Below are 20,755 nucleotides of genomic sequence, written 5' to 3' on the forward strand. Positions count from 1 at the left end.
CACTGTTGCTGACTATATAGTGAGTGTTTGAGCAGTTTATACACTGTTGCTGTCTATATAGTGAGTGTTTGAGCAGTGTATACACCACTGCTGACTATATAGGGAGAGTTTGAGCAGATTATACACCACTGCTGACTATATAGGGAGAGTTTGAGCAGTTTATACACTGTTGCTGTCTATATAGGGAGTATTTGAGCAAATTATACACCACTATTGACTGTATAGTGAGTGTTTAAACAGATTATACACTGCTGCTGTCTATATAGTGAGTGTTTGAGCAGATTATACACCACTGCTGACTATATAGTGAGTGTTTGAGCAGTTTATACACAGTTGCTGTCTATATAGGGAGTGTTTGAGCAAATTATACACCACTGCTGACTATATAGTGAGCGTTTGAGCAAATTATACACCACTGCTGACTATATAGTGAGCGTTTAAGCAAATTATACACCACTGCTGACTATATAGTGAGCGTTTGAGCAAATTATACACCACTGCTGACTATATAATGAGCGTTTAAACAAATTATACACCACTGCTGACTATATAGTGAGCGTTTAAACAAATTATACACCACTGCTGACTATATAGTGAGCGTTTAAACAAATTATACACCACTGCTGACTATATAGTGAGTGTTTGAGAGGTTTATACACAGTTGCTGACTATATAGTGAGTGTTTGAGCGGTTTATACACTGATGCTGTCTATATAGTGAGTGTTTGAGCAAATTATACACCACTGCTGACTATATAGTGAGCGTTTGAGCAAATTATACACCACTGCTGACTATATAGTGAGCGTTTAAGCAAATTATAGGAGTGCAGGAGTAGTGGGACGCACCGGGGTTGTAGTGGAAGATGATGTTGAGCAGGTCCTGGTCCCCCCAGGTGATGTTCAGCTTATATTTGTTCAGCAGCGGCATCAGGAGATCAGACCAGCTCAGGTCCATCGCTGACAGATCATTCTGCGCGCACACACACACACACACACACACACACACACACACACACACACACACACTCTGTTTAATGTATGGTCGTTAAATGAATGATAAAACCGTCTCAGTAATGTGGAAATCAGAGTAAACGAGCTGCAGAAGAGCAGCAGTGACATCTGCTGGGGAGACACTCAAATACAACAGACACATGCTTTCATCAACATCAACATTCACATTTTTACATTACTAAATTCAGCTCAAAGTATTTATTGAACTATAGAATTTATAGATGTGTGTAATATTTCATTTAGTGTGTGTGTGTGTGTGTGTGTGTTACCTTGAAGTGTGTGTGTCTGATGCGCGTCATGTTGATCAGCATCACTCCTGAGTTGACTCCAGTTTTACCGTAGTATGGGTGTCGAGCGAAGCGGTTGTACCAGCCCATGCGAGGCTCCTCGTGTTCAGGTGCCAGCGCCGCCACGTGACTGCGGTTGAACGAGGACAGGAAGCTCCAGATGTCCTCCACCGGCCGCAGGAAGAGGATATCAGTGTCCACATACAGCACTGAGTCCACCTGCTTCAGGATCAGCTGAACACACACACACACACACACACACACACACACACACGTTCTGTCTCTTTAAAGGGAAATAAACAATAACGCAGCAGAGTATAGTGGAGCATGAGGATTAAAGAGAGCAATTAATGAACATTCACATTTATACAACTGCCTTCGTTGTGCGAATGTGAAGTGATTCAGAACAGTTTGATAAATATGAACTGAATCAGACCAGTTGTGTGAGTTTAACGTGATTTAGAAGGGTTTAGTAAACGTGAAGTGATTCAAAATAAGTGTGTGAATGTGAAGTGATTCAGAATGGTTGAGTGAATGTGAACTAAATCAGAACGGCTTGATGAAATTGAACTGAATCAGACCAGTTGTGTGAATGTGAAGTGATTCAGAATGGTTTGATGAATATGAGCTGAATCAGAACGGTTTGATGAATGTGAACTGATTCAGTATGGTTTGTGTGAATGTGAACTGATTCAGAATGGTTCAGCAAATCTGAACTGATTCAGTATGGCTGTGTGATTGTGAACTAATTCAAACCAGTTGTTTGAATGTGAACTGATTCAGAATGGCTCAGTAAATCTGAACTGATTCAGAATGGCTGTTTGATTGTGAACTGATTCAAACCAGTTGTGTGAATGTGACCTGATTCAGAATGGTTGTGTGAATGTGAACTGACTTTAACGGCTGTGTGAACATGAACTGATTCAGAATGGCTCAGTAAATCTGAACTGATTCAGAATGGCTGTGTGAACGTGAACTGACTGAACAGCTGTGTGAATGTAATCTGATTCAGAATGACTGGGTGAATGTGAACTGACTCAACGGCTGTGTGAATGTAATATGATTCAGAATGGCTGTTTGAATGTAAACTTAACCGAATCAGAACAGTTGTGTGAATGCGAACTGAATCATTTACGCGTGTGTAACTGTGAATTGATTCAGACTGGTTTAGTGAACTTGATCTGATACAGAAGGGTTCAGTGAATATGAACTGATTCAGAACAGTTGTATAAATGTGAAGTGAATCAGTAAGCTTGTGTGAATGTCAACAGAAAAGTTTTGGAAATGTGAACTGATTGAGAAAGACTCCGTGAATATGAAGTGATTCAGAATGACTCAGTGAAGTAAATGAGAACGGTTTGGTGAATGTGAAGTGACTCAGAATGACTCAGTGATTTAATTGAGAACGGTTTGGTGAATGTGAAGTGACTCAGAATGACTCAGTGACTCACAGGCAGGAAGAGTCTCTGTGAAGCGCAGGGTTTGAAGAGTTTCCTCCACTCTCTGGCGTTCTCTGATGGGAAGCTAATGGGATAAATGCTGTAGCTGAACCTGGAGCGAACCCTCTGCGGCCATGACTGCAGCTGATCACACACACGCACAAACACACACACACTAGTTATTTTGCAAGAAACTAGTATCCAGCTTACAGTGTAATTTAGAGACTTAAATATGCTAATTAGGCAGCTTTTTAGACAACAGTGGATTATTCTGTACACAACTGAGAAGAAAATCTTTAAGGGGTCATTAACATTGACTTTAAAATGGTTTCAAGAAAATGTAAAACTGCTTTTATCCCAGCCAAATTAACAGAAATAAGACTTTCACCAGAAGAAAAAATATTACAGGAATTACTGTGAAAATGTCCTTTCTCCATTAAACATCACTGAGGAAACATTTGGAAAAGAATAAAGAATTGTATAGGCAGATCATGTTGCCTTCAAATGTCCACCTTTGTGTTCTACATGCTGAAGATAGATAAGCTCAGCGAGTGTGAACCCTGACCGTGTCTCTGAATCCAGCATGCAGATCCTCCTCAGCGAAGATGTGGAAGTGCAGTTCACTGCGGCTGAAGATGACGGCGGATTTGATCATGGTGAGAGTCTCCTGCAGTCTGGATCCGCACGCCACCACGGCCAACTGCACCGGCTGCAGACGCTGCGGCTCAGACCTGCACACACAAACACAAACACATGCACACATTACATTAACAAATTATATATATATATGGTTATTATCAGGATATGAGGTGACTCTATCGTAATATGAGATGAGATTTTTGTCATATCGCCCAACCCTAATCCAGACATCTCGAACAGATGTGAGTGTTCTGCAACACACACACACACAGCTCTAGCTCTACAGCCTGACTCTGTATCTCGTACCTAACAGTGGAGTCCATAAAGCAGTGTTTTGTGCACACAGAAGAGCTGATACTCCAGTACGGCTCCCAGAGAGAGACGGGCCCTGATTTACACCTGACAGGGGACAAACAGGCTCCACATCAGCACACACGCATACACATATTCACGCACACACTGTCTGCAGCTCCAGATAAACGGGACTCAGTCACTGAAAACCTCTTCAAACCAACAGGACAAAACCTGTGTGAATGTAAACCGATTCAAACCAGTTGTGTGAATGTGAACTGATTCAGAATTGCCATGTGAATATGAACTGGTTCAGAATGGCTGTGTGAATATGAACTGATTCGAAACAGTTGTGTGAATGTGAACCAAATAAGAAAAGCTTTGTAAGTGAACTGAAACAAAACAGTTGTGTGAATGTGAACTGAATCATTTACGCTTGTGTAACTGTGAATTGATTCAGGATGGTTTAGTGAACAGTCACTGAAAACAGCTTCAAACCAACAGGACAAAACCTGTTGCACCAGCCAGGGTTTACAACAGATTATATATTGATAATAAATAAATAAACATATATATATATAAGCATATTAAAATATAAACATAATCAGATAAATTATCAAAATAAATACAGTTAGACAAAAAAGTTGTAAACAAAAACAAACAGTGATAAGTAATTAAACTGTAATACAATAAACGCAAAAATAACTAATTTTAAATTTAAATAAATAAATTAGTAATATATTAAAATAAGTTAACAACAACAACAACAAAACAAAATAAACATGCTACATTCAATAGTAAAGCACAAGATTATGAACTAAATTTAAATTTGTATTATTAATTAATTTATTTAATTTGTATTTATTTATTTTTTATTAAAAAAAGTCCAAATAATATTTTAAATTGTACAGCATACAGTAAATCAATTCAAATTAGTCTAAAATTTGTTCATCACAGCTAACTCAAAATTTGTTCATCACAGCTAACTCAATCTGTGGTAAACAAATTAAAAATATTATGAATAATTATCAAAATAAAGCATGTGTACTTATAGTTTTATAAACCTAAATAACCCCTGGCTCCTAAACCATTATGTAATCTGACGTTCGTCAAATAGGTGTCACTGATTGGCTGAAAAGCCGAGCGGAAGGTGGGCGCTTGTAAACAGGCGAATCAACGGTTACTACAATAGAGGAAGCTTATGAATATTAATTAGAAGGTAGCTAAAGTTTACTTATTAACGTAAGCGTGACAGGATTAGTAGTTCAATGACCAGTAACTCATTTCAAACATCAGTTACAATCACACAACAGCCTGAAAGAAACATCTACTGCACACACGACTATACAATCCAGCATTAGTTAAGATTCCGTTCTGTTATTAAAACAGACTGTCCGCTCAGTGAAAGCTGGTATAAAGCTGAGAGCTCACAATTCTAATACTTATAAGTTTAATTTAATCTGTTTAGGTGTCGTGTGGTGGTTTGTGAGGGTTTGTTTACCTGTCATCGTGTGCGCGCTTCCTCAGACCCGTGTCCGCGGCGCGTGTCCGCTGCGCTCGCGCCTGGTGATTATTCGCGCTCTCCAGCGATGAAACCAGCTGGTTAAATATGTAGAGAAGCGAGCAGAAAACTATCAGCGTGCAGACGAACAAAACACGGAGATATCGCCGCATTTTATGCCCGAGAGAGCAGCCATGGAGAGAGAAACCCTGCGGCCTTCAGCAGATACTATGGCGGAGGCGCGCTCATGAATATTCATCACTAACTTCCGGGAGCATATGATCACATGACCACTTATCTCCGCCCATAAATATATACGTTAGATGTCGCCTATCCTGTTGTTGTCCATTGGAAGGAATGCGTCCATAGAGCCGCCATTTTAGTACAGGGAATCTCCGTGATGAACGTTGTCATATTTCATTTACATTGTTTTACTCAACAAAACTTGCATAAGACGAGTTAGAGCACGTTACTGCTCCTTTGCCTTATGGTAAGTGCAGTAAGAGTATTATCATCAATAACGTTACCTGTTGAGCACAAAAGTTCATAACATACAAAAACGTAAAAAACTAAACCTTCCCAATGAAATGTTCTGCCTTTAAGCTTTGTTTTCTTTGTTTTGCACCAGTATACAGCGCTAAAGTCCAACATCTTCACATTGGCTTTCTTCTTGACCAGTGCGGCTGAATGACATTTGTCCTGGAAGCCCTGTACAAATATGGCGGCGCATTTGACGCTCAGAGTCCATATGTGATATTTTGTGTAAATATGTATGAACACCTGCCATCAGAGGTTAAAGTTAAGCGCTTATATAATGAAAAATGTTTTAACATCACATTTATTTATTTACTTATTCTATATGTGGCTGTTTTTCTTTCTGACTGTACGTACAGAGCTTGTTGGTCTCGGAGCAGGCATTCCGTTTATTTACTAGTACATACAGACGTGTTTATATCTTCAGTAAAGTTAATAAGTTTCAATAATACATTAAATAAAGTGTTTGAAATCTGGATTATGGATGCATTTTTTAAGCTATTTACAATAAAAAATAACTTTTTTGATTTCATCAAATCTCAATGTACTCTTTGGATAAGCTGAAAATAACTCAAATCAACAACAAAGCCATCATTTCATTTTCAACAAGATTATACAATAAAGATTTAGTTTTAATTAACTGAATAAAACATTATGCATGTAGTTCTTTAATTTAAAAAAAAATAAATTTATTGCAAATACAACAGCATTAACACAACATTTAAAAAAGGTCACAGTGGAAACACACGACACAGTATGCAAGTACTCAATAATATAATTGAAATTGAAATTGGAGAACACAACCCTCGCTTATAGGGCGATATGGTGGCTCAATAGTTAGCACTGTGGCCTCACAGCACTTAGGTCTCTGGTTTGAGTCTCGGCTGGGTCAGTTGGTGTTTCTGTGTGGAGTTTGCATGTTCTCCCCGTGTTGGCGTGGGTTTCCTCCGGGTGCTCCGGTTTCCCTCACAGTCCAAACACATGCGCTATAGGGGAACTGATCAACTACACTGGCCGTAGTGCATGGGTGTTTCCCATCACTGGGCAACCGCTGTGTAAAATATATTCAGGAATAGTTGGCAGTTCATTCCACTGTGGTGACCCCTGATGAATAAAGGGACCAAGCCGAAGGGGAATAAATGAACACTCGGTTATACACAGTTTAACAGCACCACCTGCTGGCCAACACAGAGGATCATGTGTGTGATCACTGAACTACAGTATCCGGCATGATTTATTGGACTCTGGTTCCGTTTGCTGCATCAGTGCTAATTTTTCCATTGATTGAGTCCTGGGGACGCGTTTATCTTCATCTGGAGGCAAACCTGGACCTGGGAGAGATCATATATTCAACAAAACAATAATCATAAATCAGTGACAACAAAAGCCTGTGCTGAATCTGTTTGCCTGAGTCCAGAAGTTCAGCTTGGATATGAATTTGATCAGTTTGGAAATATTATACACCACCGTTCAAAGGTTTGAGGTCAGCTTTGGAAAGAAATGAACCCTATTGCTCATCTAGGACACTTTATATTGATTTAAAGTGTCAGCAAAGACATGTATTATGCTATAAAATGTTTTATTTACAATGAATGCTGCTCTTATTCTCATATTTTCAACAATAATAATCATAAATGTGTCCTAATCATCAAATCCTGTGATTTCTGAAGGAAATATTGAACACCAGAGTGGAGTAATGATGCTGAAAATACAGCTTTACCTGACACATATAAATCACGCTTGACAATAAACTCAAACACAAAATAATCACTTTAATTCAGCATGATTTATCACTATTTTACTGCATTTTGATTAAATAAATGGAGCCTTTTGACTTCTTTCAAAAACATCTCACCATTAGACGTTTGAACAGAAGCGTGTATAAACAATGAGATGAACACAACAGCAGAATTCAGTCAGTTTTCTTAAACACATTGAGAAGCTGCATTTGTCTGTGTGACAGCTCTCGCATGTCAAATAATAGGAGTTTTATGAATATTAATGCACATTAAAGATGTTGTTTTACCTCCTGCATATAATGGTAAAATCCAGTAGACCGTCTCTTCATGTTTGATGCCATACGAGCCGAGTGTGTGGTCAAACTGCAGTTTCTTACCATTATATGAGACTCTGGACAAGGGAACTAATGAAACTGCATGAACACAACAAGAGAAAACACATATCAGTGCATTCAATGAAGATGCAAAACCTGAAAATGTCTTCTAAAATGAGTGTTTTCACTTTAAAAGCAATGAAATGAGCCTAAAATCACACAAATGTGATTACTGAACACACACACACACACACACACACACGCACGCACACACACACACACACACACACACACACACACGAGCTAATTTTAATATTGCATTTTATTTAGAGGTTGTTGCATGCACGGTTTCCTCATTAAGAGTCATCTGCTGTCATTAATTATCCTCATCTTGATATGGTAAAATATACTGTGGTGTAATTAACATGCATGATGATGCTTCTGCTCTTTATATTCGGTCATGTTTTATATTGAGAAACTGAGACTCACGCTTGTCTTCGGTCAGTAATCTCTTTAGCAGCTTCTCCACGGTCATGTTCATCAGCTCATCTTCTGTCTCCACGTTTACTGTCAACAACTGGCCGGCAATTGTGCGAACAAACACCCTGCAGCTCATCTTCAACACGGGGAAATGGACACATATGATGGCGTTGGTTGATGCAGTTTTGCTTTCACTTTCGCTTTTCAGTCAAAACAGCAAGAGATCGGCCAGAAGCTGATTGACCTTTTTTTGGCCTACCTCTGGTTCTGACAGTAATTTATTGTTATAAAAATATCAAATAGAAATCTCTCTACACACTAAAAAACGCTGGATTGTTAACTTTTTTTTTTTTTTTTAAGAAATAGCTCATTAAATTGTCCATATGTTGGGATACAACAACCCAGCTTTTTAAAGAGTTTATACATATAGTTGAAGTCAAAAGTATTTGCTCTCCTGTATTTATTCTATTTTAAATATTTCCCAGATGATGTTGAACAGATTGAGGAAATGTTCACAGTATGTCTGATAATATTTGTTCTTCTGGAGAAAGTCTGATTTGTTTTATTTCAGCGAGAATAAAAGCAGTTTTTATTGTTTTAAACCGATTTTAAGGTCAATATTATTGGCCCCTTCAGCAATATTAGTGTTGGATTGTCTCCAGAACAAACCACTGTTATACAATGACTTGCCTAATTACCCTAACTTTACCCTAATTACCCTAGTGAAGCCTTTACATGTCACTTTAAGCTGTATAGAAGTGTCTTGAAGAATATCTAGTCTAATATTATTTACTGTCATCATGGCAAAGAGAAAATAAATCAGTTATTAGAGATGAGGTATTAACACTATTATGTGCAGAAATGTGTTGAGAAAATATCTCTGTTAAACAGAAATTGGGGACATCAAGGACTTCCAGGACAACACACACATTTAATACACAAATACACTTCAGTAAACATGTACAAATAAACATCACGTTTATGCAATTAAACTGCAGTTTAATTTTGTCTGTATATAATAACATATATTTGATTGTAATGCAATAATGTGTACCATTTTTAAAGCTGTTTTGAAATAATCATGATTGTAAAAAATGCTATAAAAATAAACTTTAAATGAATTGCACAGGACAGAGCTTACTGTACCCAAACCTTCTCCTCCCTCCATACTCGGGTATAACTTTCAGACCACAAAGAAACAGCTTTGTGCCAACTTTAAATGGCAAACAACGTACAATAATGAAAATGAACAAATAAAAAAAAAAACAACAGAACAAAATATAAAGGGGAAAAAACTGAGCAATTAAATTCTTTTAAAAGTAGAATTTAAAGTTCACACAAAACGTCGGCTCTCCTGATGCAGCGTTTCCCTTATATAGTCATATAACAATCAATCCCTGCTTATTCTAGAAAAGAAACTTCTGATTCTGGTTTCTTCAATGGAATCAGTAGTTCCATAGATGTACTTCTGGGGATTGGACTACCTTCATCTGAATCCGGATCTGTTTCTGAAAGAGAGAATGACAACAAAACATCTGTCAGATGACCAGAGAAATGTCTGAAGCTGTCTGAAACTGAACATAATAAAAACAGAAGGCAAACACACTGAACACACACACACACACACACACACACACACACACACACACCAAGGTTTGTTATGCTCCAAACAAGGGAGTATTCCAGAAAGCTGGGTTAATTTACCATCTTCTAAACCCTGAACTCTTGGTTGATTAATCCAAAACCTGCATACCATGAGTATGTCGGTTCTAAAACACCTGAGAAGAGTTCGCTTAATCAACCTCATAAAGATAACCGCAAGTTAATAACAGCGCACACCGATTACCTGAAGGCAATATTAGTGGACCGCTGCATTCACGAGTTACCATGGAAAGTCAAGATAAGGAAAGACAAAGTAAACAAATGAGAGTAAATGTTTGAGTTTATTAAATTACACATGCTGTCCTCTCCTCTTTTATTAATGCATTATTGAACACAACTTTAACATCCTTTTGTGTACGTTTTATAACCATCCAAGCATTTCCTTGTCCAGCTTTTAAATTTTAAAAATGTCACATAACCTGCTTTCTGGAATACCCTCCAGGGCATTAGGGTAGGTAAGCTAGATATGAGGCACAATGTGCACATAGCAATTCTGTGTTAGGCACATTAGTGAGGGAGTGTGTGCATTTTATATATTTATAGTTTTCAGTGAGAGTAGTGTACTTTACAGGTGTTGCATACCTTAAAGCTGTCATGTCTCTGTTTCTCATTATTATTAAGTTAGGAAGAGTTTGGGTTTCAATTATAGTTAAATGTGTTGGTTTTGCTGATTTCTTTGATTTAGGTACCACTGTTGTTATCTTTTCTTCCCTTATCATTAATATTATTATTATTAGTAGTAGCATTACTAATTATTTCCATGTTGATTTTTTTTTTCTGTTAAGTTGTGTTGAGTTGAGTTATTTTTGCTTTCTTTGTAAATAAATGACTGCCTTTTAGACCATTCTGTGCCCTTGTTTGGCTGTTCTCACACTCCAAATGTATGGTCCTATTCCCTAGTCACCTTAAGGTAATTGTATGTGTGGATGTGTGTTTGTGTGTGACTAAAAACATAACTCAATTTTTAGTAATTTTCAGATATTTAGTTTTTTCCAGGTGGGTTTAGGAAAACACTTAACGTGATATTGTTCACTTTATCTTTGTTTACTGTTCTTTTGACAATAGTTAGTGTTAATAACAAGTAAAGTTTGACAGAAATTTGGGTTTCGGTTGGTGTTAAGATATGTTAAACCACGCTAAGCTGCTTTCTTATAATATACTTAAAACACAGAACGTGAAAATTTACATCCACTGAAATAAAAGCTCATTCTGTTGGCATCAGAAAGTGTTTGTCAAGAGTATTCTGGTAATACCAGTTGAAACTGATGAAGGTATTTTTTTGGTGACCACAAAAATGAATACCTTAACAACACAACACACATACTTTTTATTCTTCCTCATGCGTCACATTAACAGGTTTATGGTTAAACAGGGTTTACTTACTTCCAACATATAAGCGCGAAGCCTTAGAAATGCTGCATTTGGAGTAAATGTAATAACAACCAAGTGTGTATTCATCCTCCAACAGTTCTCCTGAGAAGACCAGTCGAATGTGGCCAACTATGAAAAACAAGAACATCATGAGGAGCAGAATAAAGTCCCAGTCTGACAGAGTAAACATAATATACTACCCAAAGTGCCTTTAGTATATTAGCCTTTATTATAGTGAACTACTTGACTTACCTTCTTCATTTTCATCACAGACTTTACGTTTCCGATCTTTAACAGTCATGTTCTTCAATTTCTTGTTTGAAGTCATTTTAAATCAGTTTATGTGAGTTTTAAAGGAGTAGGCTATGTCTCTGTCAAGTTGTTTCGTTTGCTTTCAATTCAGCTCAGTCGAACTCAGAGTCCTCCAGAAAATCTTTTGGCATTCGAAGCATGGACTGACATATACGTAGTTTCAGTGACGTCACCCATGGGGAGGCGTGGCCAAACTTTGTTGTTTTGTTCGCGTGTCATAGCAACCACCGGCGGTGACCAAATAAGGGCTACTAATCATCTGGCAGATTCTGGAGTGCTTTACAGCTCTAAAAAACATTATAAATGATCTTAAATAAAATAAATACAGTTATAGAGATGGTATACAAGTACATTTCACTCAGCTGGGAAATGGAGGTCATGTAAATGGTTTGCGAGCACAATTAAGTGCACACAGCACCCCAAATCATCTGATAATTGTAGGAAATAATTCCAATAGGCAACTGACTGTAAAGCCACATAAAACAACACAGAAATAAGATGGATATGCATAGGCAGAGGGTGAACAACATCCAGGGTAAGGCACAGCCAATCAACAAATGTCTATTATATTCAACATGCACATTAAATTATTTTAATAAACTAACCCACTGATCTACACCACCAATCAAAAGTTTGGGGTCAGTTTGTTTATTATTTTATTAAAAATTTGATTAGAATTCTTTTATTAAATTATTTTAATAAACTAACCCACTGATCTACACCACCAATCAAAAGTTTGGGGTCAGTTTGTTTATTATTTTATTAAAAATTTGATTAGAATTCTTTTATTAAATTATTTTAATAAACTAACCCACTGATCTACACCACCAATCAAAAGTTTGGGGTCAGTTTATTTATTATTTTATTAAAAATTTGATTAGAATTCTTTTATTAAATTATTTTGTTCATCAAGGCGGCATTTATTAAATATAAATAAAGTCCCCTTAAATGAAGGATCGGTTATTTCAAATAGCAAGGGCGTAGAATTAGCTTGATCAGAGTATCAATAGCCACAGATTATTGAAATATCCCATAATAATAATGCAAATGCTCAGTCAACTGTCATTAATGATTAAAATAAAACAGCAGCAGTCAAGACACAATGTTATTGCATCGCACGCCTCTAGTGTTTGGGCAACCGCATCAAGTACTATGAGTTGCATAATAATATGATTTTTCTAAGTAACAAGTAAAGTAAGACATCAGCCTACATTAAAAAATAGTAATAATATTTGAGTTCCTTTAAAAAAAATAACTTAAAAAAATAGCTGAATTTAATTGAGCGAGGTCACACTGAATCCATTAGAGACGGCAGACAGAAAGCAGGATGGCTTTGGCTTACATTACTACAAAGCTGGAAGTATTCTCGTTATTCTGAACACATGGAGAAAAGGAAAAAGGTGTTATAGTCTCAGTGCACACTGATTTACTGCACTAATGAGACTAAAAACAGCAAACACACCGCTTTACGCTGTCATTAATCTGTACATGGCATGTAGAGCTCTGCCTCAGGAAGCTTTCATTAGATGACATTATTCTTTATTATTATGACTGATTTTTACAGTAAATGAAGGTTATAGTGTTGTTGACTGCAGAGATCAAGCCTCAGTAAGTCAGAAAAAGTAACGCAAAAGTAATGAAACACATTACTTGCCATAAAAAGATCTTTGGGGAGTAACTCAATATTTCAAAGCATTACATCCTCACCAACATCAAAAGCAAAGCTACGCCCTTGTCAAATAGGTCTTACCTCTCTTTATTGTGCCTTTCCATCTTTTTGAGTCTGAAACACAACATGCACATTAACTCATTTTGCAGATTTAAAGAAACTTTGATATTGCGTAAATCAGTTTTCTATTTTTTAAATAAATTACAGATACATACATGAAATAATTTCAGTTATTGATAACTTTTCTTTCAGATCTTCCTTTTCATCTGGATGCTGTTCTCCCTTTTCCTCTTCATCTCTGCTGTTTTTATTGAGTTCTTCATCTTCCTCGGGCTGTAGTTTTGGTTTTTCCTCTTCATCTCTGCTGTTTTTATTCAGTTCTTCATCTTCCTCTGGCTGTAGTTTTGGTTTTTCCTCTTCATCTCTGCTGTTTTTATTGAGTTCTTCATCTTCCTCGGGCTGTAGTTTTGGTTTTTCCTCTTCATCTCTGCTGTTTTTATTGAGTTCTTCATCTTCCTCGGGCTGTAGTTTTGGTTTTTCCTCTTCATCTCTGCTGTTTTTATTCAGTTCTTCCTCTTCCTCGGGCTGTAGTTTTGGTTTTTCCTCTTCATCTCTGCTGTTTTTATTCAGTTCTTCATCTTCCTCGGGCTGTAGTTTTGGTTTTTCCTCTTCATCTCTGCTGTTTTTATTCAGTTCTTCATCTTCCTCGGGCTGTAGTTTTGGTTTTTCCTCTTCATCTCTGCTGTTTTTATTCAGTTCTTCCTCTTCCTCGGGCTGTAGTTTTGGTTTTTCCTCTTCATCTCGGCTGTTTTTATTGAGTTCTTCGTCTTCTGGATCTCGTTTTCTTTTCTTTCTCTTTTCATCTGCACTGATCTTTAATTCCTCCGCTGATGATGATGATGATGATGATGGCACAGATTCTGTAATTTCTGTCTTCTGTGCTGTAATATCCGCTGGACTGATTTGAGAACTCATTGATGCGATTGAGTTTTACTCGAAATATCTTAAAAGCACAGTAACACGAACTGACTGGCAGCAGAGGAAGTGACGCAGTAAATCCGCCTGTTGAGCAAAACACATACAAGGAAAAAAACACCCCCCACCTGCTGAATTTTCACATTTCCTGGTTTCGCGGTTTCAGGCAGTTTCAAGCTGTAGAGAGCAAGGCAGAGTAGCCTACACAATCATATTTTATAATAATAATAATAATATTAAGCCTACTCAAAATATAATCTAAATAAAATTCTAGAATTTAACTAAAATCATTTATTAAACTGTTGACTGATGTATGTTTAACCGACCCGTTTTGTTGTGGAATTCACGCAGAACTACATGATGCTCTGCAGAAAACTCCACCAACACATTATACACACGTAAAAAACGCTGGGTTATTTATGTAACCGAATAGTTGAGTTAAATTAATTTAAATGCATACGTAATGTTGTTTTTGTGTTATAAAGTTTATTTTAGTAGATAGCAAAATACACTCGGGCCAGTTCCGGCTAGATTGTCGCCTGCCGGAGACTAACCCCTCGGCCCAACTTCGGCTGCCGGACTCGGGCCGGATGCCTGTGGACTCACTGCCCGATTCCGGCCCGAATCAAGCGGGCCAGATGCGGCGGCCGTAAGCGAGCCGACGCTGCGCATCCGCGCCGGAATCGGCGCGAGGGTAATGTGCGCTGCGGCCCGGAGCTGGCGCGACTCCATATTTATACACCTTATAAAACCTTTTGGTATTACATTGGTACTTGATATAGGGTATTACAACCATTTGAATTTATATAACAGCAAACACAGGCTATAATGTAAACACAAAGTGTAAGCACTGCGTTTAACCTTTGAATAAAGTGCAAACTGCATACATATTCTGTAACGAAAATAATCAGACAAATGACAAAATAAATAAATGTTAAACGTTTATTGATTGCATGAAAAAAATAGTACTAAAATTTTATAAATAATTTTGTAGTGCACAAGAATATCAATATAAAAACAACAATAAAACAACACAATAAAGACACACAGAAAGATTTAAACAAAAAATCTAAAAATTACACACAAACACAGATGTTTTTTAAACAACCCTGTTTTCCCAATAGACTTGAATTAAAAATTTGTAAAAAACAGCTAAATTTTATATAAACCTAAATATAGAAACCAATTTAAGATTTAGCAAGAAACATCTTAAAAATACCAATGACAATCCGTAAAATATCCAAGTCAAACTTGTAAAAAGTACTGCAGAATTCTGAAGAAACATCTTAAAACATTTTTTAATAAAACATTAAAATAATAATAAACAAACAAATATATATATATGTATATATATATATATATATATATATATATATATATATATATATATATATATAAATAATTGCAGAAGTATAAAGTCAAACTTTTTTTTTAAATAAACTTGAACAAAATCAATTGCACAAACAGCAAGACATGAGTGAGATGATTATACATTTCATATATATACACGTCTTGTGCAATTTTATATTTATAATTTTATTTGTATTAGGTTTATTAAAAATGTATCAAGATGTTTCTTCAGAATTTGGCGCACACACATACATACATACATACATACCATACATATATACACACACACACATATATATATACACATATACATATATATATATAGATGCAAATGAAAGAACCAAATTGTTCAAGTATCAGGGAACATCCTAATACACATAAAATGTTGTTTAAAAAATAAAACAAAATAGTGATTTAGACATTTGACACATTAGCTTTCTCTTCTTTCTTCCTCCATCCCTGTCAGGGGCAAGTTGTAGCTACCTTGTAATGCATTTTTCCACTTCTTTATCAGTGGCGTGGTATGGACATTTGTCCTCACTCCATCTGTGATTAAAAGATAAACAGATAATTAGTAGTGAACAAGTACTAATGTAAAAAAAAAGAAAAAATTAGGAAAAAAGTAGGCTACCTACGAAGCAAAAAAAAAAAAAACTATAAAAAAAACAAATAAACTTAAAACACTTTGAAATTAGCAAGAGCTTGAACTTACCAGTTTCTTCATTTGTTCAGGCTGCTCCTTTAGTTGATTTTCAAGCTTTTCCAAATCAAATTGGCCAAAGGAAGGTCAAATGTGTTTACATCTGGAATTTCATCACGTCTGTTTTGGTTTTGTGAGAATCAGGCCCAGCTGCTGCTTTATGACGTTGCATGATTTTAAAACTTCAGTCAGTCGTGCTAAAAAAGAAAAATAACAGATTAATATAAATCAACCTGTAGCTTATTCTCATACAACTTCTGTAAATACAACAGTGGGTTAGACACTGCTGATATTCTCTAGTTGATCTTTACTTTCTAGCTGCATTAAACCTTAACAAATTTAGTGATGTCTTCAATTCTTACAAAGACATCACGAGATGCAATAAGTTCTGTCTTGATCTCAAACTGCACTAGAACAAAGACTGTAAATGTTCATAGGTGTACTGCAGGAGTGTCCAAACTTTTTGGGCCGAGGGCCAGATGCAAAAAAACAAACGTTGTCGCGGGCCAAATTTTACATACATCACACAGACACGCGTGTATATATATATATATATATATATATATATATATATATATATATATATATATATATATATATATATATATATATATATACACATATATACAGTTGAAGTCAGAATTGTTAGCCCCCCTAAATTATTAGCCACCGTTTATTTTTTCCCCAATTTCTGTTTAACGGAGAGTTAAACATTTTTTCCACACATTTCTAAACATATTAGTTTTAGTAACTCATTTCTAATAACTGATTTATTTTATCTTTGCCATGATGACAGTAAATAATATTTGACTAGATATTTTTAAGACACTTCTATACAGCTTAAAGTGACATTTAAAGGCTTAATTAGGTTAATCAAGTTAACTAGTCAAGTTAAGGTAATTAGGCAAGTTATTTTATAACAATGGTTTGTTCTGAAGACTTAAGGGGCTAATAATTTTGACCTTAAAATGGTTCATAAAAAAAATTCAACCGCTTTTTATTCTAGCCGAAATAAAACATAAGTCTTTCTCCAAAAGAAAAAATATTATCAGACATACTGTAAAAATGTTCTTGCTCTGTTAAACATCATTTGGGAAATATTTAAAAAAGATTAAATAAATCAATGAGGGGCTAATAATTCAGACTTCAACTGTGTGTAGATAGATAGACAGACAGACAGACAGACAGACAGACAGACAGACAGATAGATAGATAGACGGATAGATGGATAGATAGATAGATAGATAGATAGATAGATAGATAGATAGATCATAACAAGAACTGCTGCTTAATTGAATGCATGTAATAGCGACACCCGGTGGTTATTTATTGAATTACGTTCATTTTTGTATAGCGGGCCAGATTCTATTGATATTTATAAAAAGCCTCGCGGGCCGTAGTTTGGACACGCCTGGTGTACTGGAATGTACAGTATCTGTGCAACTTGATGGTGGTCTTAAGATTTCTGCCATAGTCATTGATGGTGATGGTACTTGTGGTGCTGCATTGATTTCTGAAATCTTCATACCTGCCTTTTATCCAGCCTCTTTGTTCCAAGTAATTTTTCTTCATCATGGTATAGATGTGTCCATACTGTCCCTTAATCAGATACATTTACAAAACAAAACATCACTTTAGTATAGTGCCAGGGCAAAACTCACAGGTTGTAATAGATCAATGACATAATGTTGACAGTACGTGTTTAAAATAATTGCAAACAAACCTGTTCTGTCTTGAGATGTATGACAGGCGATCATCATCCTCATCTGTCTACCAGTCAGAAATCACAGTTGCGTGTGGATGTTTGAGTCGAGCTACCTCATATGCATCTATAATGAAACATCACATTGTTGTTAACCTCTCGTAAAGAAAAGTTCAAATCCTGAAATACTATCAAAGTTAATTAATGCATATAATACCTATAGTGTAAATAATCAGTACACAGAAGGTTGCACAAGATTTATTCGGAGATTCATGCAGAGTGACAGCCTTATGAATCTGAGACATAGATTTGTAAGATGGTCAAGGACATGCATTATTCTGTACCCATGAAGATTAACCTACCATTGTGAAAAATGTTTGATGATGATAGCCAATAACAATAAACCATTTCAGCTGTTTGTGAAGCAATTAGTAATGTAAAGTCTGATAAGCTCAATCTATGTTGAACATGTATCAGCAGTTTACAGCTTATAATGGACTTTTAGCACACAACTATAACATGCCTATTCACGTTCAAAAGAGTGTGCCATTGACTTCTTTGGTCGTGATGTACTGCAAAATGATCTCACTAACCTTTGTTAAACAAGAACAATAAGACTTAACCAACAAATATTGTTACCCATTCATTTAAATCAGAATTTATCACTGTCAATAACATAAAAAACAAACAAAAAAAAACATCAAAATCTGCTTTAAGACGTTCAGTTTTACATTAACTGACCATTACAGCTTGAACAAAAGATATAATTGATTCACATAGGCTAACACATATGAATTAAAGTGCATAGTAATATATTTCTCTTGGATAATTTAAAGAGAATAGTAAACAGTCGAGTTTCCATCATTTTTCGTGACTAACTGCATAAACAAGATAAACAATAATATTTTATTAATCCAAAACGATTAGTTTTTATTTACACATAATCACAGAATTAATACTGTTGGATAAGTATACGCCTGTACAATGATTTTTTTCAACATCCACGGTACTTTATAATGTTAAATCAGGAAAAAAACACGTTTTGCCAAGTTAGTTAATGGATTCGTCTACAGAAACTTTCTTTAACGCAAAGTTAGCATACACACAAATTCGTTTCATGTTTCTTTAAAATAATTAAAATAGTTTTCAGTTACTACACACGTTACAATCTAACATTGTGTTAAAGGAAAATGAACTTTCAGGCTGTTTGTAACTGTTAGCGTTAGCATACATTAGCTCCAGTCGTGTTTCTTAAAGCAAATTACATTTCGTATCAAACTGTTTTAAATTACTAAACGCTGTTACAACCAAACACCGTGGAAATGTTTTAAGCTCTAAATTCGCTAATTATACAGTACACAAGCAGTAAAAAGCTTACCTTTCTGACCGGACTCCACGTGAAATGTTTGAAAAACCAAACTTTTTCTTCTTGTGATCTTCGTGCCATGGTGGTTGACAACCAGCTTTTTGGAGCATTACCGCCACCGTCTGGATTGGAGTTTGGATCATGAGTTTAGTCACGCATGTGTTTATTATGAAACCAACTTCTGCTCTATAAAAAAACAGTCAGCACAGGAGCGTGCTATCTCAAAAATAAGCGAATTTTACATAGTTTTTCTCTAGATGACATGTATAACCTATTTATAAATAATATTGTTTTGTTTGCGTCTAAACATTGCGACCATCCACACTAAATATTCTTTTTTTTTTGCTATCGTACCATGAATATTTTCTCAAATTATCATTAAACGTGGAGCTAACAGATTACTAGATAAAATAAGAACTTAATCGGTTGCCATCAGCCGAGTCCTTGCCAGAAGCGGCCAGGACTCTACAGACAGACTCGGGCCGGATATGGTTGACCGGAATCGGGCCAGTGCTTTACAGCCGCATCACAACCGCATGTGCGCGAGCGAGCTGCGGGCCGCACTCGGCCCGGATAACACTCGCCGATGCCGAGTCGGAGCCGGAGGCACCGGAGGGCAGCCGAGCTCGGGCCGATTACTGCCTGCTATCTTCTTCTTCTTTCTGTTTTATGGCGACTAACCCATTAAAAAGCATTATCGCCACCTACTGTACAGAATCTTACTCCGATGATGGGTCTGAATATTAGAAAGGGCAACAGAAAGAAACGAGGAGGGAGGGAAAGGGACACAAAAAAAAAAAAAAAAAAAAAAAAAAAAAAAAAAAAACTTGGATGTTTCATATTCTCCAATCTTTGCATCTAGACCACATACTCATGTCAGCGCTGCGTGTTCAGCTCCTCTAACATAAAGGGCCTTCATGACAATGATTGAGTATACTCTCACCCATAAATATTAGACTATAATCTATAACCTAAACCCGAATGCTCGATATACCTAATAAACGCTCTATATACTTGCCAATCTATTATACCTTTTCCTAGAATAATTTTATATATTGTTTTATCTTCCCCACACTGACTGAATAACATATCGCGATGTTTATTATACTTGCTACATATAAATAATGCATGATCTACATTTTCAGTTACACCACATACATCACATTTCCCATCCTCATGTAAACCCATTAACGCAAGTGTTGCATTTAACCCTGTGTGTCCCAATCTTAATCTTGATAACCACACCTCTTCCTTCCTATTTCTTCCTTGATTTAGTGTTGTCCCTACTGTCTGTATAATACTATAGTGCCATCTTCCAGTATTACTATTATCCCATCTAATTTGCCATTAATTTATTAGTTTTTCCTTTACTGCCTGCTATCTGCAATTGTCGTTGCTTTTTATTAAACTGCCT

General features: G+C 36.1%; 3 protein-coding genes and 1 long non-coding RNA gene across 14 annotated transcripts in view; all 4 read right to left on the reverse strand.

Annotated features, from left to right (window-relative positions):
• Positions 1 to 5,427, reverse strand: part of gxylt1a (glucoside xylosyltransferase 1a) — a 43,867-nt gene extending 38,440 nt beyond the window's left edge. For 6 of the 9 annotated variants that reach the window (XR_012400022.1, XR_012400023.1, XR_012400024.1 and 3 more), the window contains exons 1-5: positions 5,168 to 5,427; positions 3,302 to 3,467; positions 2,749 to 2,880; positions 1,280 to 1,531; positions 846 to 969 (exon numbers count right to left, since the gene is read on the reverse strand). Coding sequence is in view for 6 of the 9 variants with exons in the window: in XM_073942449.1 (XP_073798550.1) it covers positions 846 to 969; positions 1,280 to 1,531; positions 2,749 to 2,880; positions 3,302 to 3,467; positions 5,168 to 5,340 (847 nt within the window). In the remaining 3 variants the exon portion in view is untranslated. Of the gene's footprint in view, positions 1 to 845; positions 970 to 1,279; positions 1,532 to 2,748; positions 2,881 to 3,301; positions 3,468 to 3,681; positions 3,775 to 5,167 lie in introns of all 9 variants that reach the window. The other 3 variants (XM_073942446.1, XM_073942445.1, XM_073942447.1) reach the window with 1 other exon arrangement.
• Positions 5,428 to 5,995: 568 nt separating this feature from the next.
• Positions 5,996 to 9,074, reverse strand: LOC141380844 (uncharacterized). Its single transcript, XM_073942451.1, has 3 exons — positions 8,244 to 9,074; positions 7,728 to 7,853; positions 5,996 to 7,032 (listed from the first exon to the last, which is right to left on the reverse strand). Exons 1-3 carry the CDS (start codon positions 8,368 to 8,370, stop codon positions 6,917 to 6,919), a joined length of 369 nt encoding a protein of 122 aa, XP_073798552.1. The 5' UTR covers positions 8,371 to 9,074; the 3' UTR covers positions 5,996 to 6,916.
• Positions 9,075 to 9,145: 71 nt separating this feature from the next.
• Positions 9,146 to 14,279, reverse strand: LOC103909796 (uncharacterized). Of its 2 annotated transcripts, XM_009297685.5 has the most exons (5): positions 13,464 to 14,279; positions 13,330 to 13,362; positions 11,520 to 11,866; positions 11,280 to 11,396; positions 9,146 to 9,742 (listed from the first exon to the last, which is right to left on the reverse strand). In XM_009297685.5, the coding sequence occupies exons 1-3, from the start codon at positions 14,221 to 14,223 to the stop codon at positions 11,859 to 11,861; spliced, it is 801 nt and encodes a 266-aa protein (XP_009295960.1). In that variant the 5' UTR covers positions 14,224 to 14,279; the 3' UTR covers positions 9,146 to 9,742; positions 11,280 to 11,396; positions 11,520 to 11,858. The 2 variants fall into 2 exon arrangements, with proteins under 2 accessions (XP_009295960.1, XP_009295959.1); XM_009297684.5 differs by having other exon boundaries at positions 11,520 to 13,362.
• Positions 14,280 to 15,633: 1,354 nt separating this feature from the next.
• Positions 15,634 to 19,408, reverse strand: LOC137489305 (uncharacterized). 2 transcript variants are annotated; one of them, XR_012400440.1, is made up of 5 exons: positions 19,354 to 19,408; positions 17,997 to 18,102; positions 17,806 to 17,872; positions 16,286 to 16,470; positions 15,634 to 16,119 (listed from the first exon to the last, which is right to left on the reverse strand). It is a non-coding gene; the product is annotated as an uncharacterized lncRNA (long non-coding RNA). The 2 variants fall into 2 exon arrangements; XR_011008708.2 differs by having other exon boundaries at positions 15,916 to 16,119; positions 17,802 to 17,872.
• Between the last annotated feature and the right edge of the window lie 1,347 nt (positions 19,409 to 20,755).

The sequence above is a fragment of the Danio rerio genome, chromosome 25, assembly GCF_049306965.1.
Source record: "Danio rerio strain Tuebingen ecotype United States chromosome 25, GRCz12tu, whole genome shotgun sequence".
Classification (NCBI taxonomy): domain Eukaryota; kingdom Metazoa; phylum Chordata; class Actinopteri; order Cypriniformes; family Danionidae; genus Danio; species Danio rerio.